This window comes from Neolamprologus brichardi, chromosome 7, assembly GCF_056152115.1.
Source record: "Neolamprologus brichardi isolate AB-2024 chromosome 7, ASM5615211v1, whole genome shotgun sequence".
NCBI lineage: Eukaryota > Metazoa > Chordata > Actinopteri > Cichliformes > Cichlidae > Neolamprologus > Neolamprologus brichardi.
The window spans coordinates 59212372-59240338 of record NC_142110.1 but is presented as its reverse complement, the minus strand read 5'-3'; the positions used below and the strand labels follow the sequence as shown (position 1 = coordinate 59240338).

Sequence of the window (27967 nt, the reverse complement as noted above, 5' to 3'; positions counted from 1 at the left end):
GTGATGTAAAACTTGCTTCACTGGGCACAGTGTCAGTGATACTGGTGTTCTGGTGGTTTCCAATTCACGGTAGGCTTGAGCTTGGTGGTTCCTAGGTTATTCTTGAATTTCCAAACCATTTTCTCCTCATCCTTCCCCAGACCTATCTGGTCATACATCCAGAAAAACTATTTGAACTGATTTATGTGATGTTTGAACTTGGAATTTGTGGTTGTTCAGGAATGCCTCCAAGAGACCTCTCCAGCTTGTATAAATCTACAATTCTCCTTTGTACATGTTTAATCTGTTCCTTGGACTTTAAAAATATACCTGATCTGACTGCATCACTTTCTAACTTTGCTACACCTGCTGTCACTGAAGATAACAGCATTTGAGATTCTAAATCTCAGGCTTTGCACAGAGCAGTTATGAAAGACAAGAAGTCAGACACAGATATAGAATAGAGAACTCAGTAGGCTTTTAAAAAATAAAGATGTGCAGACTAAATGCTCTAGTTCTAAAAAGTTCACAGTATGATTTGACATGGTATAAAGAAGAAAACAAAACTGCACTGTAGGTGATGTAATCCCAGGTTGAGGTTTTGTGGTCTATGATTTTAAAATGATGGAAGTTAAGATTTGTAGCATAGTATATTTACAGTCATTGATCCTTATTTCTTATATTTTTGCACATTTGTCACACTTCCATGTTTTAGACATAAAACTAATTTTAAATGTTTGCTAAATCACAAATTAATGTTGATTAACCAAAAATGATTTCGTTAATTACCAGTATTGTTAGCTTAGGGTACCTGTGGCATAAACATTACATTGGGTGGTGGTCTAATAAACTTATACACAATTGCAACTTGTGTATGCCACTTTTCACTATGATGAAAACTGGGAACATAAACTGCATATAAGAGCAAAAGAAAGAATAACACATATATTCTTTTGGCTTGATTACTTTCTATTTTGTAACAGAATTTTGTAACAGAAAAAATCCAGGAAATTTGTAATTATAATCATGTTTCTTTACTTTTATTATTTATCTCTCTTTTCTTTTACACTGTCACTCTACTCCCACATTCCTCTCTTCTGCAACTCAGTCACTTTTAATATCTTCCGCTCCAGTGAGAATTTGGAACCATAACACTGATCAAAGAACTGGGGACCGGGAGGTAGACTGGGGTATTTTGGATAGTGTGTTGAGACTGGCCTATTTAAAAGGAATGTGAACTGATTCTACTGAGACCTAGTAGCACTGGCTGATGAGGGCACACATTAATATGTATTGAAAGAATTCACTGTACTTGCCCAGCCATTTTCCCTAGATACCCACAAATGTGAAAAATGGACTGATATTTAGATACTGCATATCTGCCTTAAATTGGTAGTCACAGTGTTTTTCCAGTGTAGGTTTTAGTTCCCATTAGTTATGGTCAATGGCCAAATGAAGCTCACTGAAGCTTGTATTGAAGAAGGATCTACTAGATCTACTAGTAGAGGTGCTACTTGAAGCTTTTCAACACAGCCCTCTTTGGTGGCATCTGGTGGCCAGAAATATTAAGACCAGCCTGAATCAAAATGAACTGCTTCATCATGATTGCCTGCTCAAGAGAACTGATTTGACAGCTTCTGTTTGATATCATGTGACGATTCTTTGTGATATTGGGCTACCGTTCTGCTCCTGTGAACACGTTTTTTTTAACAAAAAAAATGTTATTTAATTTAATAATTTTGATGAATAAACCATCCTTGTTTAGACATGGGCCATTTTTTTCTTCCTTTGCTTGTGACTTTGTAAAAATTGTCAAGTCTGTCTAGATTACAATTAAAATTGCCATTTTGAGGCTAAACATGCAGAGAAACACAAGGTCTTGACTGATGTGGAGTGGTAGGGGGTATTTGAACTTAAAAGCAAAAAGGAATTTGAATCGAGATTTACACATTTAAAGACCAGCTCAAGAACAACTTTGTCATCGTAAAATTGAAAAAAAAAAAAACAGTAAATGATGAGGAGCTTATCAAAAAAATGTTTGGCAGTATCCAGACAAACCAAGACTTAACAAAACGTAACACTTTACATTGCAGGAAATCTGTACAGTCGACAAACATATAGTTTTTCTCCTACGCTCTGATCGAGAGCTGTCATGTCTGCCACACACTCCAGTTACTCATCTTTGTATAGGTCATCTTTGTAACAACACTTTGAGAATACAGAGGATGTGGCAGTAATATGCTGAATGAAAGGGACTAGGTAAGGGAGTGATTTGACCATGGAGCTATATGTATGCTTGGAAAGGTTTAAACTGAAAAGAGACAATCTGACAGATTTTATAAAGGCTGTCCAAGTTTATATCTATTATGATGGATGAAATGGATACTAATGCATCAGTATTCTAATAGGATAATAAAATCGGATATATTAGCCTAGAATGAAGTAAAAGATATTGAGAGTCTTTTTAGCAATTAGCTACAGCATATTCTTCCTCTTCTTTTTCACTCACTTCTTCTTTATGCTCCAATGAACACATCCGGAGCAACTTGGGGTTCAGTATTTTGTTCAAGAGTCCTTTCACATGTAGACTGGAGCAGCGAGGGATCGACCCACCAACCTTTAACACAGAAACCTAGAAAATGATCTGCTCTACACAGCCAGCCTGGAAAGAAACCCAATTCCAAAGAAGTTGGGAAGCTATGTAAAATGTAAAAGAGAATACAATGACTTTCAAATCTCATAAATCCATGTTTTATACCCAATAGAACATAGAAGACATATTAAATGTTTAAACAGAGACATTAACTCAATGTATTCCTTTTTTTCTCACAGGAACATTCTGCACAGCCACAGCAGACAGATGCTTGTCTGCACCCTGCCAAAATGGTGCTACCTGTGTGGACACAATGGATGATTATGCCTGTATTTGTGCCAGAGATGGGGTGAGGTACATGGGCAAAAACTGTGATGAACTCTATGACGCCTGCTCTTTTGCTCCGTGCGAGGACTGCAGTAGTGTTCCTGGCACCACAGAGTACCACTGCATCTGTCCAGACGGACTGACAGGAGATAACTGCACAGAGGAGGTGGATGAGTGTCAGAGCAATCCTTGTTTCAAGCCTCGTTCTCTGTGTGTAGACCAGCTGAATGGCTACTTCTGCAGGTGTCCATCTGGGTATGGAGGACGAGACTGCAGGACACCTGTAACCGATTGCATTGATGAACCCTGCAAGAACAATGGAACGTGTTTATTACAACCCGAAGGGTTCGAATGCCATTGTGCACCTGGGTTTGAGGGAAAGACCTGTGAGGAAGATATAAATGAGTGTTCATCAGAGCCCTGTCAGAATGGTGCCATCTGTATAGATGGAGTGGGAGAATTTCACTGCTTCTGTGTCCCAGGTTTTCAGGGCTATAACTGTGAAATTGATATCAATGAGTGTGCTTCAAGACCCTGTGAGAACAACGCCACTTGCATTAATGAGAAGGACCACTATAAGTGTGAGTGCCTGATGGGCTTTAAAGGTACATTCAAAAGTTGCATACACACACATCAAAGACATAGAGAGGAAAACTGTGTCCATATTACGTTATAGGCATATATTTCTAAAAAGGCCTAAAACTATACTAATACTAAAGTGGCTAAGGCCAATTACAATTTATTTAAATGGCACATTTCATGATATGAAAACTCAATGTGGTTAACAGAGAAAATAAAGACATAAGAACCTGCAAAGGTTTACAGTTCCTTGATGCAATGAAAACAGCAAAACAACAAAGCACCACAAAACAAAACAGTAGCAATTAAATGTATGCATGTGTGAAAGGTTTTGAGCGTGTTTTTGAACGTACACAGAGTTGTAATGGCTCTCAAATGAGCAGGCAATTTGTAACAAAGAATATGACCAGAATATCTGAAAACGCACTCAGCAAACTGAGATATGGAATTGTTAAAAGATAATCACCAAACGGACTTAAATTCATGAGCCCAACTTAACCAAAGTTAATCCAAGTATAGGCAGAGGCAACATCTACGCTAGGAGTTCCCAAGGAGTGCTCTCTCACATAAAACAGAAGTTCATTTTTAGAAATTAGTCCTCAAACTGAAATGGATTATGTGCTTCCAGCTACAGGTTGAGATGTCATTTACTTTGTATTCCTACCACTTTTAGGCAATGTGAACCAAAGTCTCACATAGGCAAGACTTCCATGGTAGTAATAATACAGAAAAAGCAAGAACAGTAAAAAAACAAACAAACAAACAAACAAACAAACAGACAAAAAACAGATGAACAAGCAGTTGGTGACAGGTGGAAGTAAAAAGCCAACAACCAGCAGTCTGAGATGATGGGTCCTGATTGTTTAAGACCTTGTATGTGATGAGGAGGATTTTGAATTTGATTCTGGATTTAACTGGGAGCCAATGAAGCAAAGCCAGTTTGGGAGGAATATGCTCTCCATCGAGTCTAATCAACTCAAGGCTTTTAGGACAGCTTGATAATGATGAAAACATTCCAGACATGAAGTGATAAATGCATGAACTACTTTTTCAGTATCACTCTGAGACACAACATTTCTAATTTTAGAGATATTGTGCAAGTGGAAGAAAGCAGTCCTACATATTTGTTTAATATGTGCATTAAAAGACATATCCTGGTCCAATACAACTCCAAGAGTGTTACTGGAGGCCAAGGTAATGCCATCCAGAGTAAGTATCTGGCTAAATACTACCGGTATGTTTAACCAAGATTTTTAGGACTGAGTACAAAAATCTCAGGGTTATTTGAATTTAGAAGTAGGAAGTTAACCTGCTTTCCAGTTTTCTTCTGAGATTTCTGCACTGGTTCCTTGTATATTTGCTCCCAATTTCACAGAAAGTTTTCAGGGTCTTTATAAATATATTAACTCTTCAGTTGTGCAGAAGCTAAAGAGTCTTTATGTTTTGTACATAACTGCAGCAAGGTGCTACCTTAAATCAATGGACCACGGGGATTACCTTTTTAATTACAAAATGTATTGTGAAAAAATGGAAAAATGAAAGAACCTCCACATTGTTAATGCGCTGACAAATAAACTTCAAAAATATGTATTTCAAGAGTATATGTTACCACTAATTGTGGTCTGAACAGAAACTGGTTAATTTGATTATTTGCTTAGTCCACACATAAATTTTTGTTTCATATCACATACTCATTTTCACTAAGAATGCATCAGTAGGAAGACCGGTGCTCGCTCACATCATAGAGGCATTTCTGCTTCTGCTAATTCTATTGTTTTGTTTGTCGTTGATAAACTGGGCACAGCCGCACAGAGAGTATTTTAAGCATTTAGGTTAGATTCATCTCTCATTCAATTAGTTTGTTTAAGGATTTTACCAGAAGCTTTTAATCATCAAGGGTATCTGAAGACGAGAATAGACACACTAATGTTGATGGTCGCTGATCTCAATGGGTAGTTGATTGTGCTTTGTTTTCTTGACATGACAACTTATTATTCTTTCATCGCTTTGATTTATCTCCTTTGCTTGACTCCCCCCTTCTCTTCCAGGAGTCAACTGTGAGACTGAAATAGATGAATGTGAGTCAAATCCCTGTCGCAACGGAGCCGATTGTCATGACCTCATAGGAATGTACTCTTGTGAGTGTCTACCTGGATTTGGTGGCATCCACTGTGAAGTTGATGTTGATGAGTGTGCCAGTATGCCCTGTCAGAACAGTGCAGTCTGTCATGATATGATTAACAGGTAGGCCAGTCCATCTGTAGCTGCCACAATAGCATAGACCATAAAATACTAAAGACAGATACTAGAAAGCTACCAGGTTGCTGTTTTAAGGAGCTGATCACACCCACTAAAGGCAGTAGTCGAGTAGTCACACTAATTCTCTCAGTCAGCCCTAATGATTTGTGCAAGAGTTTGATTTGTGCAGGAGGCTGTTAATACACAACATACAGTTTAAACATGAGGAAAGCAGTAATATCATATACTATAATGTGTGCTTTTTTGAACATGAAAAATAGACATAATAATCATAATAACTTAACTTTTTTTTTTTTAAATCCTAGTACCTTATTTTAGATAGGCTCTTTATTGCCATTGTGCAATTTTGTTCAGCAAAACTCTTTAATGGCAGTCTTTTTCAAAGCAGCATATATAATAAATGATATAAAAAGAAAAAAAGAAATAGGAGGTACTAAATTGACTATTACTAAGTAGTTTGAGTTCAATAGTGCAATTATGAAAAGAAAAATAATAATAAATATCAGACAAATTATGGCTCATATGAATGTCCAATGAATGTGACGTGTTGGGTGTAAGGTGCAGTTTGCCAGTCCAGCTTTCACAGCCCTTGGAAAGAAGCTCTTGTTCAGTCTTTCTGTGTGTGCTTTATTGACCCCGAGCCTGCTAGAGGGGAGGGAATCAAAAAAAAAACCTAGTCCATGACTGTCTGAGATGGGGGCTGGGAAGACTTCAGTGTAGACCTGGTCCAGTGTTTTTTCATTCCATGTTCCCATGTGGATGTTTTTGTGTTGTTTTTTGTTTTGGTAAAACAGACTTCAGGTTTGTTTGGTGAAAGCCACACAAACTAATGAGGAGTAAACTGGGAATGGGCCGTCTGTGGATAGCCTGATGCAGCCTGGCTTTGTATGATCTCTATCCAGTGTTATGGATTATCCAAAATGGATAATGAACATAGTGAACACATCTAAGAAGAGCTGAAGAGTTTCATTCAGGTTTCAGAGCTCACAGTACAGAAACAGTACTAGTGTCCTCTGACAGTGGACTCATCTGTGTGGCTCTCTTCCACAGCATGTCTTTTATCCTGTCTTCCTTCTCTCACCCCAACCGGTCGCAGCAGATGGCCGCCCCTCCCTGAGCCTGGTTCTGCCAGAGGTTTCTTCCTGTTAAAAGGGAGTTTTTCCTTCCCACTGTCGCCAAAATGCTTGCTCATAGGGGGTCATATGATTGTTGGGATTTTCCCTGTATGTATTATTGTAGGGTCTACCTTACAATATAAAGCACCTTGAGACAACTGTTGTTGTAATTTGGTGCTATATGAATAAAATAAAATAAAATTGAATTGAATTGAATCTCTGGGCTTCTCCTGCTAAGCCTCAGTGCTCAGTTCGATACTGTTGGCTGTAATATTTTATGGCAGCTATTTGAGTATACAGTAGGTCTTGTAAGCTGCTGTGCTGCAGTGGTTTGAATCATATCTATCTAATAGACTCCAATTTGTTCATGTAAATGGAGAGTCCTCTTTACACACTAAGGTTAATTATGGAATTCCACAGGGTTATGTGGACCATTTATATATGCTTCCCTTAGGCAGTATCATTTAGAATGCATAACATACATTTCCACTGCTATGCAGATAATACCCAACTTTATCGATCCATGAAGCCAGATAATACACACCAATCAGTTAAACTACAGGCTCTAATTTCCTGCCTCTTAATTCAAATAAAATTGAGGTTATTGTATTCAGCGCTAAAATCTAAAGAAGAAGCTAAAAACCAGATGCTTACTGTGGATGGCATTTGCTTGGCCTCCAGTAACACTGTGAGGAATCTTGGAGTTGTTTTTGACCAGGATATGTCCTTCAGTGTGTATATCAGGGACTAGACACGGGGCGATCGTGGCTCAAGAGTTGGGAGTTCGCCTTGTAATCGGAAGGTTGCTGGTTCGAGCCCTGGCTCGGACAGTCTCGGTCCTTGGGCAAGACACTTCACCTACCGCCTACTGGTGTTGGCCAGAAGGGCCGATGGCGCGATATGGCAGCCTCGCTTCTGTCAGTCTGCCCCAGGGCAGCTGTGGCTACAACTGTAGCTTGCCTCCACCAGTGTGTGAATGTGAGAGTGAATGGGTGGATGACTGGACGTGTAAAGCGCTTTGGGGTCCCTAGGCGGGACTAGTAAAAGCGCTATACAAATAAAGGCCATTTACCATTTACCATATAGAAAGAGAGAGTATATTCCTCCTACATTGGCTACTCTTCATTGGCTCCCTGTCAAATCCAGAATCAAACTTACAATCCTGATCCTCAAATATAAGGTCTTCAATAATCAGACCCCTCTTATCTTTATGAGTTTACACTACCGTATCACCCTATGAGAGCACTTTGCTCTCAGATTGTGGGCTTACATTATAAAATGATGTAAAAATCTGGGCTTCCAATGTGCAGTATTTAACATTTTAGTCCTTGTAAGGCTCATTTCATTTTGTCATGTTAGTGATGTCATTATCATTGTTTCTATTATCATAGCTACTGCACTAATGTATAGAATTCCCTTTTAACCACATTCACCATGCTCATATGCTTATTTTATATATTTATTTTAAATGCTGGGCTACCTCACGATAGAAATTGTTACATTATAGCTGTCAAAGATATTCAGCATTCATCTATTGCAAGTTAGCTATAAACATTACAATACTTATGTGATGTAACTTAATGTGATGTAACTAAATGTAATGCATCTTAAATGTAACACAATTAAAACTTTAATAATTTCTGCTTAAGTTGCTTCAGATCAGATAATGAATTTCCATGACCTCAAATTACTTTTTTATGTCATTAACTTCCACTTAGCTCTATAAGCTCAATAATATTGTTATTCTCTTAAGACAAAAATGCCTTCAATCTGCCTATATAATTCACTATCAAATATGTGTTTATACATAACAAAGTTTTTTTTAATCTTGTGGAGTTTATGCTAAAACCCAAAAATCTTTATATTTCACTTGATTTCATTCATGAGACACAAACTAAAACTAAATACCACAGATATTTTTCCATAGTTCCTCCTTTATTAGAACAATATATTTCTATTACAATAATAATATTAAATTTCTGAGGTTAAATTAGAAGAGAAAATTAGCATTGACCTTCAGATGGTTGGACACTTTGTTCCACGTTCTCTGAATGTTGATATCCTTGTGTCTTTTACAGCTACGCATGTGACTGCTCTGATACAGGATATGAGGGCAATCACTGTGAGATAGATATTCCTGAATGTCTGTCTGATCCCTGCCAGCATGGTGGTACTTGTCAAGAAGGAGTCAAAGAATACACCTGTCTCTGCTGGCAAGGTACTGATCTACAAGCTCCAATCCAAACATTTCTGTCCCAGACACAAGAGTACAAACTGTGAATGCCTCTGATGTTCACGACTCTCTCTAATAACACCCCATCTGTTTTTGTTGTTGTTGTTGTTTTTGTGTGTTTTTAACCAAACCACAATGAGATACTGGAATTGCCTACAGAAGAAATCAGAGTTGCAGTTCACTAAATCAGAGTCATGTTTTTTTTGTGTGTGTTTGTTTTTTTAAATATTTTCAGTGTGTGACGCACACCTTTTTTCTCTCTAGGTTATGAAGGACCAAACTGTGAAGCTGATATAGATGAGTGTGCTGATCAGCCCTGTGAGAACAATGGGGAGTGTTTTGAACGCTCTGATGCGTCTCACTGGGAGCTAGACTGGGAGCTGAGCTTTGCAGATGCAGCTGGATATATTTGCCAGTGTCAGTCGGGATTTGCAGGTCAATAAAAGTAAAGGAATCAGTGAGCAAAGAATTATCTATCTATCTATCTATCTATCTATCTATCTATCTATCGATAGATAGATAGATAGATAGATAGATAGATAGATAGATAGATAGATAGATAGATAGATAGATAGATAGATAGATAGATAGATAGATAGATAGATAGATAGATAGATAGATAGATAGATATTAAAACTACTGATAATGTTATATTTTGTTTGGCATAACAGGAGAGAACTGCTCTGTCAACATTGATGAGTGTGAATCTGAACCCTGTCAAAATGGAGGCATTTGTAAAGACAAGATCAATGGATATACCTGCACATGTCCTGCTGGATTTTTAGGTAGGTCTTATAATCTTGTAATACAGAGACAGAATTCCCTGTCACACTCAAAATTTAAATTCTGTATTAGTGTGTCTGTGTTTCCTAGTTTATAGTGAATTAAACAAAAGGTGAATCTTGCAAACCATTCTCTCTTATAAAATAAATTAGTAATACATGCACACAATTAAGCAACATTGGATTTCAATTCTGTTAAAAACAAACAAATGAAAAAAAGTTTTTGTCTCCTGGGATTTTCACCTTGAAGATGAGGAATATACTCCTGTGTGTGACCTTTACACGACTTTCTATTTTTTACTATATATGTTTTATTACGATTAATCTTTATTATTCATTTTTTTTAAACCTGTTTATATAAGTCTGGACAGCAAAACTACTCATCTAGGTCACTTTCTGGATTACCAGAAGTACCCTTGGTCAAGATACTGAACCCATGCTGCTCTCCAATGCATGTATGAATGTGTGTAAATGTTAGATAGGAAGCACTTAGAAAGAAAGTGCTGGTGTGAATGGGTGAATGTACAAGTTGTGTAATGCGCTTTGAGTCTTCAGATAGAACAGAAAAGCGCTATATAAGAACCAGTCCATTTACCATCTCCACTACCATCAGGTGGTCATCTACCTCCACCATATCTAACCACCAATTTTCTCCTTCCAGGTGAGTTGTGTGAAGTGAACATTGATGAATGTGAGAGCCAGCCCTGCCAGAACGGTGGCTGGTGTGAAGATGGCAGGGCCACCTACATCTGTCACTGTCCTGAGGCAGCTGCAGGTGACCTTCCTTGGGGAGGTCGTCACTGTAATTTGAAACTCCTTGGTTGCGTTGACCATAAATGTCAGAATGGAGCCACCTGCCATCCATGGCTAGAGGATGGAGAACATGGTCACACATGCTTGTGCCCTCATGGATTCCTAGATGAGAAATGCTCCACCAGAACAACATTCTCCTTCTCCACTCCTGGATTTATTCACATTCAAGTTGTTGTAGAAGAAAGAATTCGGCGGGAAGTTGACCACCATGTTCACAAAGGTCTCGGGATACAGCTTCGCTTCCGGACAACTATATCTAATATGTTGGTCTTCTTCAGAGGGGATGTGGACAACCACCTCTTTCTAGAGATTGTGAATGGTAGTCTTCATGCAAAAGCCTCTTCTGAGGAATCGGAGTTGGATGTAATATTTCCTGGCTTGGTTAGTGATGGAAAATGGAGGGACGCTCACGTGTTTATGGCTCAGGAAGGTCTAGTCTTAAATCTGAAAGGTCCTGACTGTGACAATGATGGATGCACAGTTATAGATAGTGGTGCAGGTGAACCACCTTTCGAGCTCTCTGAAGCCTTTACTCATATTTATATAGGCGGAGCACCAGAGGACCTTTTAGAGTACTCTAAAAGTGGTGCAGGATTCATTGGGTGTATGGAAGACCTGATGATTGACTCTAAGCCTATTCTACCACAAACACTTCCAGAGGACCAAGGCCATGAACTGGGATGTACTAAGACTGAGTGGTGTAATACTGAACCCTGCAATGGCCATGGACGGTGTGTGGACCTGTGGACCAGTTACCAGTGTGACTGCTACCGTCCCTTCCACGGTGAAAACTGTTCTGAAGGTAAAAATGTTTACCACAGGCAAATCTTTCCTTGTCAAGCTTGTTATATGTTGTAATCCCAATTTCCCAGAAACTAAAGCCTGTAATAATATATATGGGGAACCATTGGGGGATAATTGAAGGGATTTATCCATTCCCCTTACCTATTACTTTGCTTTACCTTCTAAAAAAATAAATAAATCAAATTCATTGATTTTATAAAGAATAATGATGATTATGTAAAGAATAATGATTACATTTCCTTAGACTACGATGATCTGGATGACTGAGAACCTTCACAGACAATAATGATTAAAACTAAAACTAAAACCTGAGATAGTCCAGCTAAAATAATAAGCAAATAAAAGTCAGTTTAAAGGAACTTAAATTCATATTACTGAAGAAGGAATGTGAATTCAAAGGAAATTAGACCAGCTGACAACTAGACCAGCTCTTTGTAAACCACACACAGAGACATCACTTTACATTGATTATATGGTTTTCCTTTGAAAAGTACCAGTCTCCATTTTATTTTTTAAATGCTAATTTTGCTGGCCTGAGATTCACATTTGATTTTAGTTTCAAAGAGATATGAATGTAAAAGGTATATATACATAGCGTATGTGAGAGAAATAACACAGGGAAAAATATTAAACATGCTAAATGAAATTTGTAAAATTACTGAAACACTTGGTACAAAAGCTTTTGTTGGTGAGAGGTTATACTTACTGATAGTAATTAGATTAGTAATAGATTTCATAGGAATGGATTTCAGCAAATGTCATGACTTTCCATGCCTTTTTGCGCCCAACTTTCTTTGTGTGTTCAATACTTTTTTACTGTCATTTCTCCTTAAAATACTTAATTTAAGCATATCTATGCACGCTATACTCAGAAATATGAAGCTAAAGTACACTCTAGCTCTTCCAGCATGGGCTCCAGCAGGAGATGTGAAACCAATTTAAAACAGCTGGGGAAGAATTACTGGAGTGATATTCAAGTGATATCCAGTCGAATCAATGACAGATCTATAAAGGTAATGCTGAAATGTAACCAGTGGCGACATGTATAGACACTTATCATCTTTTGACCAAAATAGACAAAATAATTATTGTTGGGCACTTTATTTTTATATTACATTTTAATAATAACATTCCAATTGGCGTCCATCAAAATGTTAATGAATAATAATTATTTGATTCCCTACTGAATTTTTAAGTTTCCTCATTTATAAAGAACAGTCTCAATTTTTTATGGGCCTTTTATTTTCATGGAGAGAGTCAAAATATCAACCAATATCAAGAAAGAAAATATCAAGAAAAAACACATTCAGCAGACATTATTGAGTGAAATACATATTTGAATCACAAGCAAAGCATGACCAAGTACTTGGTGGAGAAAACCTTTTTGGTCTACTCCCCTTTACAGAAACTCTACTTGAAGGCAACTTGAAGCTTTTGCTCCCACCACAGATTTTCTATAGGTTTAAGGTTTGAAGAATTTCTAGGTCACTCCATTCCTTAACCTCTTAAGCCCCAAGCCTAACTGATCTCCTGCCTTTTGCCCCCGTATCAGGGGGCATTGGGGCTTAAGAGGTTAATATGCTTCTTATTTAGCCACTGCATTATTGCCTTAATGGTAAGTGATCATTATCATGCTGGAAGACCAATTCACAATCCATTCTGTGTTCTGGCTGAGGAAAGGAGTTTCTTATGCAAGATTTCATGATACATGATTTCATGATACAACTATTGTCCTCTCACTGTGGTAAAATCATCCTCACCAGATCCATACTCTTACCAGAAAAATAGTCCTGAAGCATAATGTAACTCTGTGCTTGACTGTGGATGGTGTTCTGTGGGTCATAGACAGCATTTCTCTTTCTCTGGAGCTGTAGCCCTAAACAGAACTCCTGCACACCCACCAAGGAACAAACTCTGGTTATTGGCAATTCAGTTTTAAGAAATATGACACTAGAGACACCAGCAACCATTGCTAATTGTCGTCCAGGGGCCAGAGCAGGGGGCACTGAAGAAACGCTGAAACTGTTAGCTAAGGATAAACGGAAATTTCATGAAACAGTAATTCCCATAATAATGAAATCCTGTTAAATCAATCAGAGACATTTAAAATGAATGTTTATTTGTTGTGTAACTTTGCCAAAACATTTAGAATCCAACTTTATTCATCCCTGAAGAAATTACGTGGTTACAGTTGCTCCAAGACAGTAAGAACAGTAATTAACTGAACTAAATTAAATAATACAATATATTGTCAGATTCTTCTTTTCTGGTCCCCTCCCCAATCGGACCAGTAGTGACATTCTCATCAAATTCCTGGCTCTCAGAGTGGTGTCCAAAATATGATGTGGGCTTTACTGATAATTGGGAAACCTTCTGGGGAAACCCTGGTCTTGTTAGAAAAGATGGCATACATCCCACCTTCTTGTTTCAAGAAATCTGGCCAGATTTATTAAACCCCCAAAACATGAACCACCCCAAAGAAAAAAGGGCACTAGAATCCCAAAAAATTGTGGAGTCTGCCTGGCCATGAATCAAGACTAGCAGGGATGGATAGTAGGACCAAGCTGAGGAGCTGCTCAGGAGGGGGTAATCCCAACAACAGCGAGATGAATTCATCAGAAATTATAAGGTCGTTGGTTTGTATCATATCTTTCTAATAGGCTCCAATTTGTTCATGTAAATTGAGTCCTCTTCACACACTAAGGTGAATTATGGAATTCCACAGGGTTCTGTGCTACGCCATTTATTACGCATAACATACATTTTCACTGCTATGCAGATAATATCCAACATCGATTCATGGAGCCAGATAATACACACCAATTAGTTAAACTACAGGCTTTGATTTCCTGCCTCTTAATTCAAATAAAACTGAGGTTATTGTATTCGGCGCTAGAAATCTCAGAAATATGGTATCTAACCAGATGCTTACTGTGGATGGCATTAGCTTGGCCTCCAGTAACACTTTGGGGAACCTTGGAGTTATTTTATTGACCAAGATATGTCCTTCAATGTGTATATTAAACAAATATGTAGGACTGCTTTTTTCCATTTGCACAATATCTCTAAAATTAGAAACATCCTGTCTCTGAGTGACACGAAAAAAAAACTAGATAATGCATTTATTACTTCTAGGCTGGACTACTGTAATTCATTTCATTCAGGATGTCCTAAAAACTAAAAGCTTTCAAGTAATCCAAAATGTTGCAGCAAGAGTACTGACAGGGACTAGAAAGAGTGAGCATATTTCTCCTGTTTTGGCTTCCCTTCATTGGCTCCCTGTTAAATACAGAATTGAAGTCAAAATCCTGCTCCTCACATACAAGGTCTTAAATAATCAGGCCCCATCTTATCTTAATGACCTTATAGTACCATATCACCCCATTAGAGCACTTCACTCTCAAACTGCGGGCTTACTTGTTGATCCTAGACTATTTAAAAGTAGAATGGGAGGGAGAGACTTTTTCAGGCCCCTCTTCTGTGGAACCAGCTTCCACTTTGGATTGGGCCTAATCTCTACTTTTAAGATTAGGCTTAAAACTTTCCTTTTTGCTATAGCATATCGTTAGGGCTGGATCAGGTGACCCTGAATCGTCCCTTAGTTATGTGCATAGGCTGCTGGGTGATTCCCACGATGCATTGAGTATTTCTTCTTCAGTCACCTTTTTCGCTCACTATGTGTTAATAGATCTCTCTGCATTGAACTATACTTGTTATTAATCTCTGGCACTCTTCCACAGCGTGTCTTTTGTCTTTTCTTCCTTCTCTCACCCCAACCGGTCACAGCAGATGGCCGCCCCTCCCTGAGTCTGGTTCTGCTAGAGGTTTCTTCCTGTTAAAAGGGAGTTTTTCTTTCCCACTGTCGCCAAAGTGGTTGCTAATAGGGGGTCATATGATTCTTAGGTTTCTCTCTGTATGTTTTATTCTAGGCTCTACCTTACAATATAAAGTGGCTTGAGGCGACTGTTGTTGTGATTTGGTGCCCTATAAATAAAATTGAATTGAATTGAATTAGATGTATCATTACGTACATTTACTTTCAATACTACTGATGTTTATTTAGACTTTTTCTCTCCGTTTAAACATTCTGAGCTAACTTCAGTAATATCTTCTTCAAAGCCATCAATGTGCCTATTAAATGTTTGCCATGATTAATCTGTTTATAAATGGGCAACATACTATAGCCTTCGAGTGGAGGTAATTAAACCATTACTTAAAAAGCCATTGCTTAACCCAGTTGTCTCAGCCAATCTCCAATCTTCCTTTTATCTCAACATTTTTTGAAAGAGTAAATGTTATCTGATCATCTGCAGAACTCGCCTCCAATTCTGGAGACCCACAAACTCACCACACTTGATTCCTACTTCCGCTTGATAGGTCCCTTCACCTCTGGTGTCCATCATTTGTTCAGGGGATTACTGCCACGACAGGCCACAGCTTTGTACTGCTGTCTCGGCATTTAACACAAGCTATTCAGGCTCAATCTCTCTATTCTCCATCATAAAGTTGTGTTGGTGGTGTGATTCAAAAAATCTCATGGGGCTTCTGCCAGACACTCTCAGTGTACCCTCACTCTATGTTTGGTTACACCAGACTTATCCACCATCCTCCCCATGGTGTTTGTTATGGACAAACTGTGATTAGTACAGAAGTCCAACAAACAACTTGGAGGTTTAGGTTTAGCTCAACTCTCCCTGAAATGTCACCATAAGAATACAAGGACTAGAAAGATGTCCTATTTCTCCTATACTGGCTGCTATTCATTGGCTTCCTCTTAAATAAACAATTTAATTTAAATTCCTTCTCTTCGCATACAAAGTAAACAATCAGACCCTATCCTAAAGACCTCTTAGTAGCATATTATGCCAATAGAGAACTTTGCTTTCAGAGTGCAGGGTTACTTGCCGTTTCAAAAAGCAGAACAGAAGGCAGAACCTTCAGCTATCAGATCCCTCTCCTGTGGAACCAGTTACCAGATTCCCTGCCTAATTTTAAGATTAGGCTTAAGACTCCTTATTGGTAAAGCTTATAGTTTCACTTACTGAGCCTTGTTCTGCTGAAGGGCTTTTCATGTTGCAAGGAATTTCTTCCTTCCAGTTGTTGCTAAGTGCTTGCTCATAGGGGATTGTCTGTTCGTGTTTTGGGGTCCAGGGTTTTTTTTTTTACCAATATAAAATACTACAGTGAAATTGAAAGCTATGTATAAACTATCTGTATGAATGAGTGAATATGGTTTTTAGTGTAAAGGTGCTTTGAGTGGTCAGCAAAACAGAAATTACAACACAAATACATGTCCAATTACCTTGCTATCACCTAATGTAGACTTTACTACTTTTACTACAGACATCCAGGTGTACATATTTTTTACAGAACATTTTAACTTAGATGTGTGCTAAACATAAAATAGAACTGGACTTTATTAATGGAATACCCTGGGGCATTGTTGCAGAGGTGTACATGATGTTTTTAATGTAGTTCAATTATTGTTCCCTGACAGAATTTTCTTGGTGGACCTACAACCATGAAGACACAGTGAGTTCCAGTGGATATGATATTGTTAAAAGCCACGGGAGCAGCTTCAGTGTGTCTTTCATCCTGCGCTCTTTAAAGCCAGATGGGTTGCTTTTCCAGCTGAGGAGGCCCACAGAGGAGGCCTACTTCTCAGTTTACCTGGGCATGGGGAGGGTTTTTGTTAGCTCTCTGCCAAGTAGTGCTCCACTTACAGCTCCAATATTTGTGACTAATGGTGAGAAGCAGCTTCTGCAGGTGGAAGTGCAACACAGACAGGTCATCTTTGAACATGCGGGAATTCGCTACAGAATGGGAGAGATCCCTGAAGTTAGTGTTAACAGTGGAGATCAGGCCTATGTGGGAGGACTTCCAAAGGAATGGCCCTCTGATACCTGGAGGGGACGTTTCAAAGGTTGCCTTCAGGATCTTCGTTTAGACTCCGTGCATTTGGATGTGGACGGTTGGAACACCTTGAATAAAGTGGACATTTATTCATTAACCTATTCTGAGAATGTAAAGAAGGGATGTGTCAGTGACAATACCTGCAAGGTAGGACAAACTTCCTAAATCTTTTTATATTCTTTTGTGTCTTTGTGTTCTTGTGAAAAATACCTTTAGGTATGTTGTTCACCTTCATGTTGTTTGGATGTGCAGTTCTCAGTGAGTGTATAACTATTGTCTTTTTGAAAAAGTAACTTAACTGTCTGCTTATGGTGTATTTAATGGACATCAGTAAACTGCTATTATAAAAAGACAGGTTACACTTTTCCTTAAACCATCTCTAAACTAATGAGGTGATATTTAGGCCAAAATGGTACCCACTTTGTTAAAATATGACTCAAAGGGGAAAGTGTTATAAATGAAACACAGACCATTTTGATACTAGTCCAAAGCCAACAGTTCTGGGCGGCTCTCACTTCATGTTGGCTTTCTCTGCGTTACAGTTTCACGTCCTGTTCTTGTTACAACGCACAGTGGTGTCTTTGTGTAGCATATCTGTGTAGCCCATTTAATTCAAATTGTTTATATAATTTCTTATTTCATAGATCAGTCTTCACATCTTTTATCCAAAGCACACTCTGTGTTGAATCACCTGCTAATTATATTCACAGTAATTTGAATATAATAAGTAATAATGAGTCCCCCAGTCCGCACCCTTGAAAACCTGCAGCTAGCCACGCCCCTGTGATCACTGTGGTCAAAGTGATAAACACTGTTAGCACTCCCCCAGCAGACTGTCCTCTGAGTGGTGTCCAAAAATGATGTGGGCTTCATAGATGATTGGGAAACGTCTGGGGAAACCTGGTTTTGTCCAAATTTATTAAACCCTCAAAAACATGTCTATGCAGAATCAGGACGAGAAAGCAGAGTTGCAGTCTTGCAATTCTCTCTGCAGCTCATCACTTCCTGTTATCCCCCCGAAACCCCATTATTATTAAAGATTAGGTCTCTCTTAGTACATCAATTATTAATCGAACAACAAACTTTTCATTGATTTATTGTGCCTTACCGAAAACTGGTTACAGTAAGATGATTACATTAGTTTATATGAATCAACACCCCTGATTTAGTGCTCATGTAATATGAAATAATTATTGTTATTATGTTAAGTAATTATTGATTTGAAGATCTGTGTAGATGCTGAAAATGACAGACTCAACACAGCATTAAGTTAATTATCAATTATTAGACTCAACTGGCTTCTCTCAAAATGTAAAAGAAACCACACATTATTTTAATCACACTGGATTTTGTTCTGACATATGGCATAAAAACAAACATTTAACAATATTACCCCAGAGCCCTCTTTTGTGTGATCATTCCCTAAAACATTTAAATGTACAATAACACACTAGAGAATTGGGGAATACATTTTATCACAATAGATGTCTTTTAAGTATACAATTCCTCTTCTGTTTCCTTTTTCAATGCCACTTGCCAACACAGTGCAGAGCAGTTACCTGAATTCTACTCCCACAGTGGCCAATTATTCAATTCAGTTCTATTCAGTTTTATTTATTTAGTATCAAATCACAACAACAGTTGCTTCAAAAAAATTATTATTGTAATGACCCTAAAACAAAGGGGGAAAAAAGGAAAAATGATAACAATCAGATGAGGCCTTTTGCGCAAGTGCTTTGGCAACAGTGGGAAGGGAAAAGCTTTTAACGGGAAGAAAGAACCACCTCAGAACCATGCTGAGTTAGGGGCAGCCATCTGCAGCAAACAGTTGGGGGTGAGGGGAGGAAAAAGACATACTATGGAGAAGAGTGAGAGATTAATAATAATTAATGATTAAAGGCAGTGTGGGGTATAAACACATGGTGAGTTAAGAAGAAACAGTGCATCATGGGAAGCTTCCTGCAGTGTAACTAAGGGAAAATTCAGGGTCATCTAATCCAGCCCTAAATATTTGCTTTATTAAAAAGGAAAGTTTTAAGCCTAATCTTAAAAGTAGAGAGGGTGTCTGTCTCCCCAATCCAAGCTGGAAGCTGGTTCCCAGAAGAAGGACCTGCAAGCTGAACAAGGCTCTCTCTGCCAGGCCTTCAGCCTGGGATGCATGAGGTTCGCCCTGAGTTCCCAAAGGCACTGGATGTTGAAGTGCTGCCTTGATTGATGTTTCTCATTTTCAAGATATTGCACAAATAAAAGGAAAGCAGTCCTGCATATTTGTTTAATATACGCATTGGACATATCCTGGCCAAAAATGACTTCAGATTCTTCACAGGGTTACTGGATGTCAAGGTAATGCTATACAGAGTAGACAACTAGTTAGATTTCTAGGGGTGAATACAATAACCTGAGTTTAGAACCAGAAAATTTGAGGTTATTTTTATCTGAATTTAGGTCTTTAAACCTTTAAGACATTCCTGCAGTTTAACTACTTGTTAAACTGTATGGTATGTATGGTATGTTATCTGGCTTCATGGATAGATAACTTTCGTTATCATTCGCATAGTATTGAAAATACATGCTATGTCTTCTAATGATACTGCTAACAGAAGCATGTATAATGTCATAGCACCTAATTCTGTGGAACTCCATAAATAACCTTAGCATTCAATTTAATTCAATTCTGTTTATATTTCGCCAAATCATAAGTTTCAAGGTACTTTACATTTTAGTTTAAAAAAACCCCACTACAATAATATACAGAAAACAGAAATTACAACAATGATATGACCCCCTTGGAGCAAGCACTTTGCATTGGGAAGCAAAAACCCCTTTTTAACAGGAAGAAACCTTGAGCAGAACCATGCTCAGAGAGGGGCAGCAATTTGCAACGTCTAGCTGGGGTTAGGGGAGGAAGACAGGACACTGACACTGTGGAAGAGAGCCAGAAATGAATAATAACTAATAATTAAATGCAGAGAGGTGTATACACACAGAGATTGAAAACAAGTGACTGAAGAAAGTAGCTGTGTGAAGAGGACTATCCATTTACATGTATAAACTGGATATCTGCAAGCCAATCGAACTTCTTTTTATCTCAAAAAATCTTGAAAGAATAATTACGAACAGCTACAGAGAAATGTTTTATTTAAAGAGTTTCAGTCATGTTTTAGAGCTCATCACTGTCCTGAAATAGTGCTAGTGAAGGTTAAAAATTATCCTTCTAGGATAATTTTTATCCATCTCCGTGCTTGTCCTGCAAGACCTCAGCGTTCGATACTGTTGACCAAAATATTTTATTACAGCAATAAGAGCATGATGTAGGTATTAAAGCACTGTACTGCAGTGATTTGAATCATGTCTATGTAATAGATTCCAATTTGTTCATTTATAAATCCTTTTAGAAGCTTAGAGAGTCTTCTTCACACACTGAGGCCAATTATGGAGTTCCACAGGGTTCTGTGCTAGGACCAGTTGTCCTTACATTATACATGCTTCCCTTCGGCAGTATCATTAGAAGGGATAGCATACGTTTCCATTGCTATGTCGATGACACCCAACTTTATCTATCCATGAAGACAGATAACACACACCAATTAGTTTAAACTGCAGGAAAGTCTTAAAATTGACCTAAAATTTCTCCGAGTGATGTTGAAAAGCTTTTCCATGCATTTATTACTACTAGTAATATTACTTTATTACTTCTGGACTACTGTAATTCATTATTTTCAGGATTTCCCCAAAACTCCATGAAAAGCCTCCATTTGAACCAAAATTACTGACAGGGACTAGAAAAAAAGAGCATATTTCACACATACTGGCTTCACATCATTGACTCCAAAGTGCAGAACCAAGTGCTGAGTCAGCTGAAGTAGTTTTAATAGACTTTATTATCTTTGCAACAAACAAAATAATAACTTGGCATAGAAAAGTAGCAAACTTAAAGTGAACACAATATTTAACTTTGATGGATGAGGGGTTTGGGCCTGGGAGGGCTAGTGAAGAGGACTGAGTCGTGGCAGGTAATACAAGTTATTGCACTGAACGGAAAGGGAAAAGGAGGTTAGAGAGATCATAGAACTTCTCCAGGTGAATGTGGATCTTAAAAGAGGGAATAGCTTGTGCTGCAGGTGGAGTCAGAGGTACTTTAAGAGGAGGAGGTGAAATTCCAGGTGAGCTGAACAGAGAGAAATGACTGAGCTGGGTTCCAAAAAATCCTGTGAGCAATGGTGGCAGGAGGGCAGACAGGTGTTGAGCAGGAAGTTTTCCCAGTAACAATGAGTATGACTGGGAATCCGAGGAGTGAGCGAAGCTGAAGAACGGAGCTGAGATGTGACCAGAAAACTGCAGCACAAGATAACAAGGGAAGTGCAAGGACTAGAAACAATAGCAGTGAGAGCCTGTTACCAACATGGATTAGTTGACAAACTGATGGTGAAGAGACGTCAACGCAGGTCTTAAGTAATGTGGACACAGGTGAATCAAGAACCCAGTGGAATTTTTCCGCAGCTCACCCAGCCTGTGACACTCTGCTCACTTACAAGGTCTTGAATAATCAGATAATAATAATAAAATATCCTATCTTAAAGACATCCAAGTAACATATCACCCAAAAAGACCACTTCACTCTTAGACTGCGGGTTTTCTTGTGGTTCCTGAGGTATGTAAAAGTAGAGGGAGGCAGATCTCCAGCTTTCAGGCCACTCTTCTGTGGAGCCAGCTTCCAGTTTGGATTCAGGAGACAGATACCCTCTCTGCTTTTAAAATTGGGCTTTTCTTTTTGATAAAACATATAGTTAGGGCTGGATCAGGTAACCCCAAATCATCCCTTAGTTACATTGCAATAGGCCTAGCTGGGGCTGAAGTGTTTCTCCTTCTCTCACCCCTTGTGTTTTTACACAACTCTGCATTTAATTATTAGTTATTATTATTAATCTCTGTCTCTCTTCCACTGCCTTTGTCCTGTTTTCTTCCCTTTACTCCCAACCAGTCACAGCAGATCACTGCCCCTCCCTAAGCCTGGTTCTGCCAGAGCTTTTTCCTGCTAAAAGGGAGTTTTTCTTTCCCAGTGTCACCAAGGCCCTTGTTTATAGGAGGTCATCTTATTGTTTGTCTTATTGTCTTTTCTCTGTATTATTGTAGGGCCTTAAATCAAACCAAATGTTGGTGTGATTTTGCACTATATAAATAAAATTATTTGAATAAAATAATAAAATGTAACTGATTATTTCCATATCAGTTCATTGTTCTACAGAAATGTAATCTGCATGCTTCCTTTTATAGATGAAGCCTTGCCAAAATGGAGGATGGTGTACCATCACATTCAACGATTTTACATGTTCTTGTCCTGAGGAATACACTGGGAAGACCTGCAAAAAACGTGTGTGGTGTGTCAGCCACCCATGTGTCAATGGTGGCCAATGTGTGGATCTACCTGATGGATATGAATGTAAGTTTATAAAACTTCAACTCCTATTATGCCATGGAGCAAAAAAATATATATTTCTGTTCGCCTACCACCCAGGCAGATTCTCTTGTTTCCCTAGGCACACAAAAACCAAGGGCTGAAAGTAAAGAATAAATATAATTAGTTTATTTGTCCAACAGATAATTAACAAAAAAGATCAAATATTATTGCAAAATAATAAATAGTAATAATAGTAACTGTTTTAGCACAAAATCCAAAACCAGATTCTTAGATACACTATATTACCAAAAGTATTTGTTTATCTACCTTTACACCTATATGAAATTTGAGGGACATCTCAAGTGACATTAAATATAATGCTGTCCCACCTGTTGCAGTTACAACAGCTTCAACTCTTTTGGGAAGGCTTTCCTTAAGGTTTAGGATTGTGTTTATAGGAATTTTTGACCATTCTTTGAGAAGCACATTTGTGAGGTCAGACACTCATGTTGGACGAGAAGGCCCGGCTTTGTAGTCGCTGCTCTAATTAATCCCAAGGGGTTCTGTCGAGTTGTGGTCAGTACTCTGTGCAGGCCAGTCAAGGTCTTCATGTCTTTATGGACCTTGCTTTGTGCATTGGTGTGCGGCCATGTCGGAACAGGAACGGACTGCTCCCACAAAGTTGGGAGCATGAAATTGTCCAAAATATCCTGGTATCATGAATCATTAAGAGTTTTTTCATTGATACTAAGGGGCTGAAGCTAACTCCTGAAAAACAACCCCACACCATAATCCCTCTCCACCAAACTTTACACTCAGCCCTGTGTAGTCAGACAAGTACTGTTCTCTTGGCAACCACCATACCCAGCCTCGTCCATTGGATTGCCAGATAGACTCCAGAGTCGAGTGGTTCTACACTGTGTAGTGGTGTGTGTCCAAGTGTGACTCTATGTTCAGAATTATGTATAATGATGTGTCAGACACACATTTCCTATCTTTCACATTCCTGCAGCCAGTCTCAGACACACAAAGGCATTAATCTGCCACGATGAAAGCTGGATCATGTCTACACACACAAAATTCAGACATTAGAATCATTGTCATTACCCAAACTACATTTGTAATTCAACATATTGATTAGACTTATACTTTGATTATATTTTTTGATTAAGAATTAAAGATGATTTACTATTAGCAAATGCACATATGGATCAATGGTACTGGCTAAAAAAATAAAGCTAAGAAGAATGGTTTAGGATGAGCTTACCCTCTGAATCAAGTGTTGCAGAGGTCAGTATATCACCAGACTCAGGGGTAACTGATTCAGCCACAGGGAGAAGATCTTCAGCAGTAAGCCTGGGCAAAAGAAGATCAGTGTCCAGGGTAACTAGCTCAGATACAGGAAGAACACTCTCTGGGTAGTTTGCACAGTGTTCACACAACCTGTAATGTTACTGGAGGTCAGTTAGGGAGGTAAACATATAAGGTCCATCTCAGTCCATGTGTCTATGTGCAAGCACGTTTCTCCCACACTCAACAGAGAGCAGTGGCACATCCAAAAAAATCACTCCTAAGCTGTTTTTTTGTTTCAATGTATTGGGGTGGGGGTGGGGGGCTGTAGCCTATCCCAGCTGTCTTAGGACGAGAGGGAGGGTACACCCTGGACAGGTCACCAGTCTGTCGCAGGGCAAACACATAGACACAGACAACCATTCACTCTCACTTTCAAATCTACGGGCAATTTAGAGTTTCCAATTAACCAGTTTCCAATTAAATATCTTCTACACGACATCCATATTTTGAAATAATAAGGAAAAATTGTTCATTTTGTTCATTTTGACTCCTAGGTGTTTACAATGCCACATTTGAGAACAACGCTGTGCAGTACAGTTCTGGAGGCTCCCTGGTTGAGCCTATCACTAACATATACATGGAGTTGAGGACCCGGTCAGAAAATGCTGTGCTCCTGAGGGCCTCCTGGGGCTCTGATCTCCTAATGGTGGGTCTGTTGGACTCATCAGTCCGGGTGGAGATCCAGCTAAGCAACAGCTTTGAGCCTCTGACCTTTACAGGCGTCCGTCAGGTTGCAGACGGGAGCTGGCACCGTGTGAACATTTCCATGACTGAAAAGGACCGCAAAGCCTCCCCCTGGATCATCACTGTGGATGGAATCACAGATGCTAACAGTGTGCCAGAGCGCACAGGTAGTATTCGCTTTCTCAATCAGAAGGGGGCGTTACTAGCCCTTGCAGAGAGCTTCAATGGTTGCATGGGTGCAGTGAGGCTCGGAGGAGTTTACCTTCCTTTTGTGGATGATTATAAGGCCCCACAACCTTCTCAGTTCCATTTAATTGGAAAACCAAAGATTTATTTGGGCTGCACTGGTACCCCTGTTTGTGATTCAGATCCATGTCTAAACGGAGGCATGTGTGAAGACCTCTTTAATAAATTTGGTTGTATCTGCAACTCTGGTTGGGAGGGAGACCAGTGTGAGATGGACACTGATGACTGTGCATCTCAGCCCTGTGTTCATGGAAGCTGTAAGGACTACTTGGCTGGTTTTCAGTGCCATTGCCACCTGGGATATGCTGGCACTCTCTGTGATGAAGATATTGATGAGTGTGAGCATCATAATTGTGAACATGGAGGAACCTGTCAGGATGGACCCAACATGTACACCTGCATATGCCCTAAGGAGTACAGGGGCCCACACTGCCAGTGAGTTCTCACTAATTGATCATTTGTTTATTCCCTGTAGTTAAAGGTGAACTGCTGTAGTGAAGCCAAACTACACAAAAGTATTGGGCCACCTGTGCATTACCCCTAGAGGAATTGCTCGGCCATAGAAATTCATTCCATAAAACTCCCTGCAGACTGATGTTTTTTGCTGATGTTAATGCCAATCCTACTCTGTTTTATATGGTCATCCACTTTATGGCTGAATTAAAACCACTTTGCAATATTAGTACTTATGACTGATTATGGATCACTGATCTTGAAGAAATTTCCTAAAATGACTTGTTGCAGCACTGGCATCCTATTACAATACTATGCTCAAATTCAGTGAGCTCTTTAGAATGACCCATTCTTTCACGAATATTTGTAAAGGTAGATTGTATGACTAGGTGCTTGATATTATACATGTGGCCATGATACTGAAAACACTCAAATTCAAAGATTCAAATGTTTTGCCCAATACTTTTGTTCCTATGGTGTATGTAAGATATGCATGCTGCCAGCTTGTGCTGAGTGAGTTAAGAGCACAACTAATCTGCCTCATTTTACACCATATTTGTCTTCACAATTAAAAAAAATGCAAGGAAGCGTTATTGTTTTTCTGTCTTTGTTTACATTTTTTTGTTTATTAGTTTGAAAAGACATTAACATTGTAGATTTAGCACACACTACACATGCACTCAAGAATTCCTGCACATCTTGCCAAGATAAACACTAATACTATTTCCTCCAGGTGGGTCTATCCTCCTATACAGTGTGGTAAAGATGTTATGTGTGCAAACGATGGTGTCTGCAATGATGGACTGTGGGGGGCTAACTGTACATGCATGCCAGGTTTCACAGGCACCAGGTAAGCTCACATCTGAGTCATTTTACTCTAACTGTTACTAAATTTAAGTAATACCACATGTGTGTATGTATATCATGGTAGAGGGGATATATATATAAATATATAACCATAAATATGACTATAATTTTTTTTTTTAATATCTCCATAGCTTCAGAGTTGTTAATGTAACAGTTAATGTTGACTTCAGGTAATTTCTGGTAATTCAGGTAATTTTTGTCTTGCAGATGTGAAATGGAGATCAATGAGTGTGGGTCTAACCCCTGTAGAAATGGAGGTTCCTGTTTGGATCGATTTAACATGTTTGTATGTGAATGCCCGCCCGGTTACAGTGGTCCAGTCTGTGATAGTAACGTATGTTCGCTTCAATTTCTTCTTCAGAGCTAGATAGACGAGATCAATAACTTAGTTGCAACATTTAACGAATGATATATTATATGTGTTTCCCAAACTAAATTCCTTTTCATATTTTACATGAAGTTTCACAACAGCAGTATAAACTTGATTTAGATTCACATCTTTCTAATTTTGAAATGACTGAAAATCACACTATGTAATGGAAACAACCATCAGTAAGACCAAACCTCTACACTTTTTGTCTCTGCAGAAAGAAGCCCGTATACAGGGAATCCCCTGGCTGCTAATTGTGATCCCGTTGCTCTGCCTGTGCATTCTCCTAATGATTATTGGCTTGACCTTTGTAGTGCTCACAGCAAGGAAGAAGCGCCAGTCAGAGGGCGCTTATAGCCCCAGTTCTCAGGAACTAGCTGGAGCCCGGCTAGAGATGGACAGCATGCTCAAAGTACCACCGGAGGAGAGGCTTATCTGATCTGACAGGAACACAAATCGATAAAGGGAGCTAGAGGTGATCCGATGCTGTGGGGAGGTGCACAGGGCTGTCACTGTCAAACTGTTAGATCCTCTGAATGTCCAGGCTCATCTGATGTTATAACCCCCTCCTTATAGACCTGTGCTACAGAAATATATTGACAATGTAGATTGTGCATATTTCATCATCTGAGGAAATAAGCCCTATGAACTTCAGGAACTCATAGCCATCAGTTTATCCTCTGATGACCCCCTCTTATCAGAAATCATGCCAGTTTTTTATGCTCAAAACTGCTAAACAGAGGACAAATAAGCTCTCCGCTACATGGTCACCTTTGGAAAATGTCCAACAGGTTCATGACACACCAGTGGTGCTGCTGCTGGAAACTTTGCTCCAGTGGAGACACTATGGCTCTGAGAAAACTCTTTACTGTTCTTTCTTTTCTGATAGACATGTTTGGCAACATGACTTATTTTTCAGTTTTCCTGGTAATATGGGACTTTGTAGCAATTTTTAGAAATGCTTTTTCTTGTAAAATATTACATTTATTTACATTTGTGTCCATTTGTATGCACATTAATTAAATCTATAAATGTAATAAAGGCCAACTAGAGGTTTTTACTGCTTGGCCAGGAAGAATGCTTGTTATAAAGAATTTAGACAGTAGAGATAAAGTTAAATTGTTTGCTGTTATTTTTAATTCTAGTCTAGATTTTCATTGTCTCTTGTGCTCAGATTTTCTTTCCGACAAGGTTTTTTT

The 27967-nt window shown here is 38.8% G+C and overlaps 1 protein-coding gene across 1 annotated transcript; it reads left to right on the top strand.

Annotated features, from left to right (window-relative positions):
* The first annotated feature begins 1416 nt into the window (after positions 1 to 1416).
* Positions 1417 to 27747, top strand: crb2a (crumbs cell polarity complex component 2a). Its single transcript, XM_035910591.2, has 13 exons — positions 1417 to 1486; positions 2812 to 3504; positions 5527 to 5722; positions 8931 to 9070; positions 9350 to 9520; positions 9757 to 9870; positions 10529 to 11482; positions 16982 to 17544; positions 22672 to 22837; positions 24643 to 25513; positions 26265 to 26381; positions 26606 to 26732; positions 26986 to 27747. The coding sequence occupies exons 1-13, from the start codon at positions 1417 to 1419 to the stop codon at positions 27205 to 27207; spliced, it is 4404 nt and encodes a 1467-aa protein (XP_035766484.2). The 3' UTR covers positions 27208 to 27747.
* The last annotated feature ends 220 nt before the right edge of the window (positions 27748 to 27967 follow it).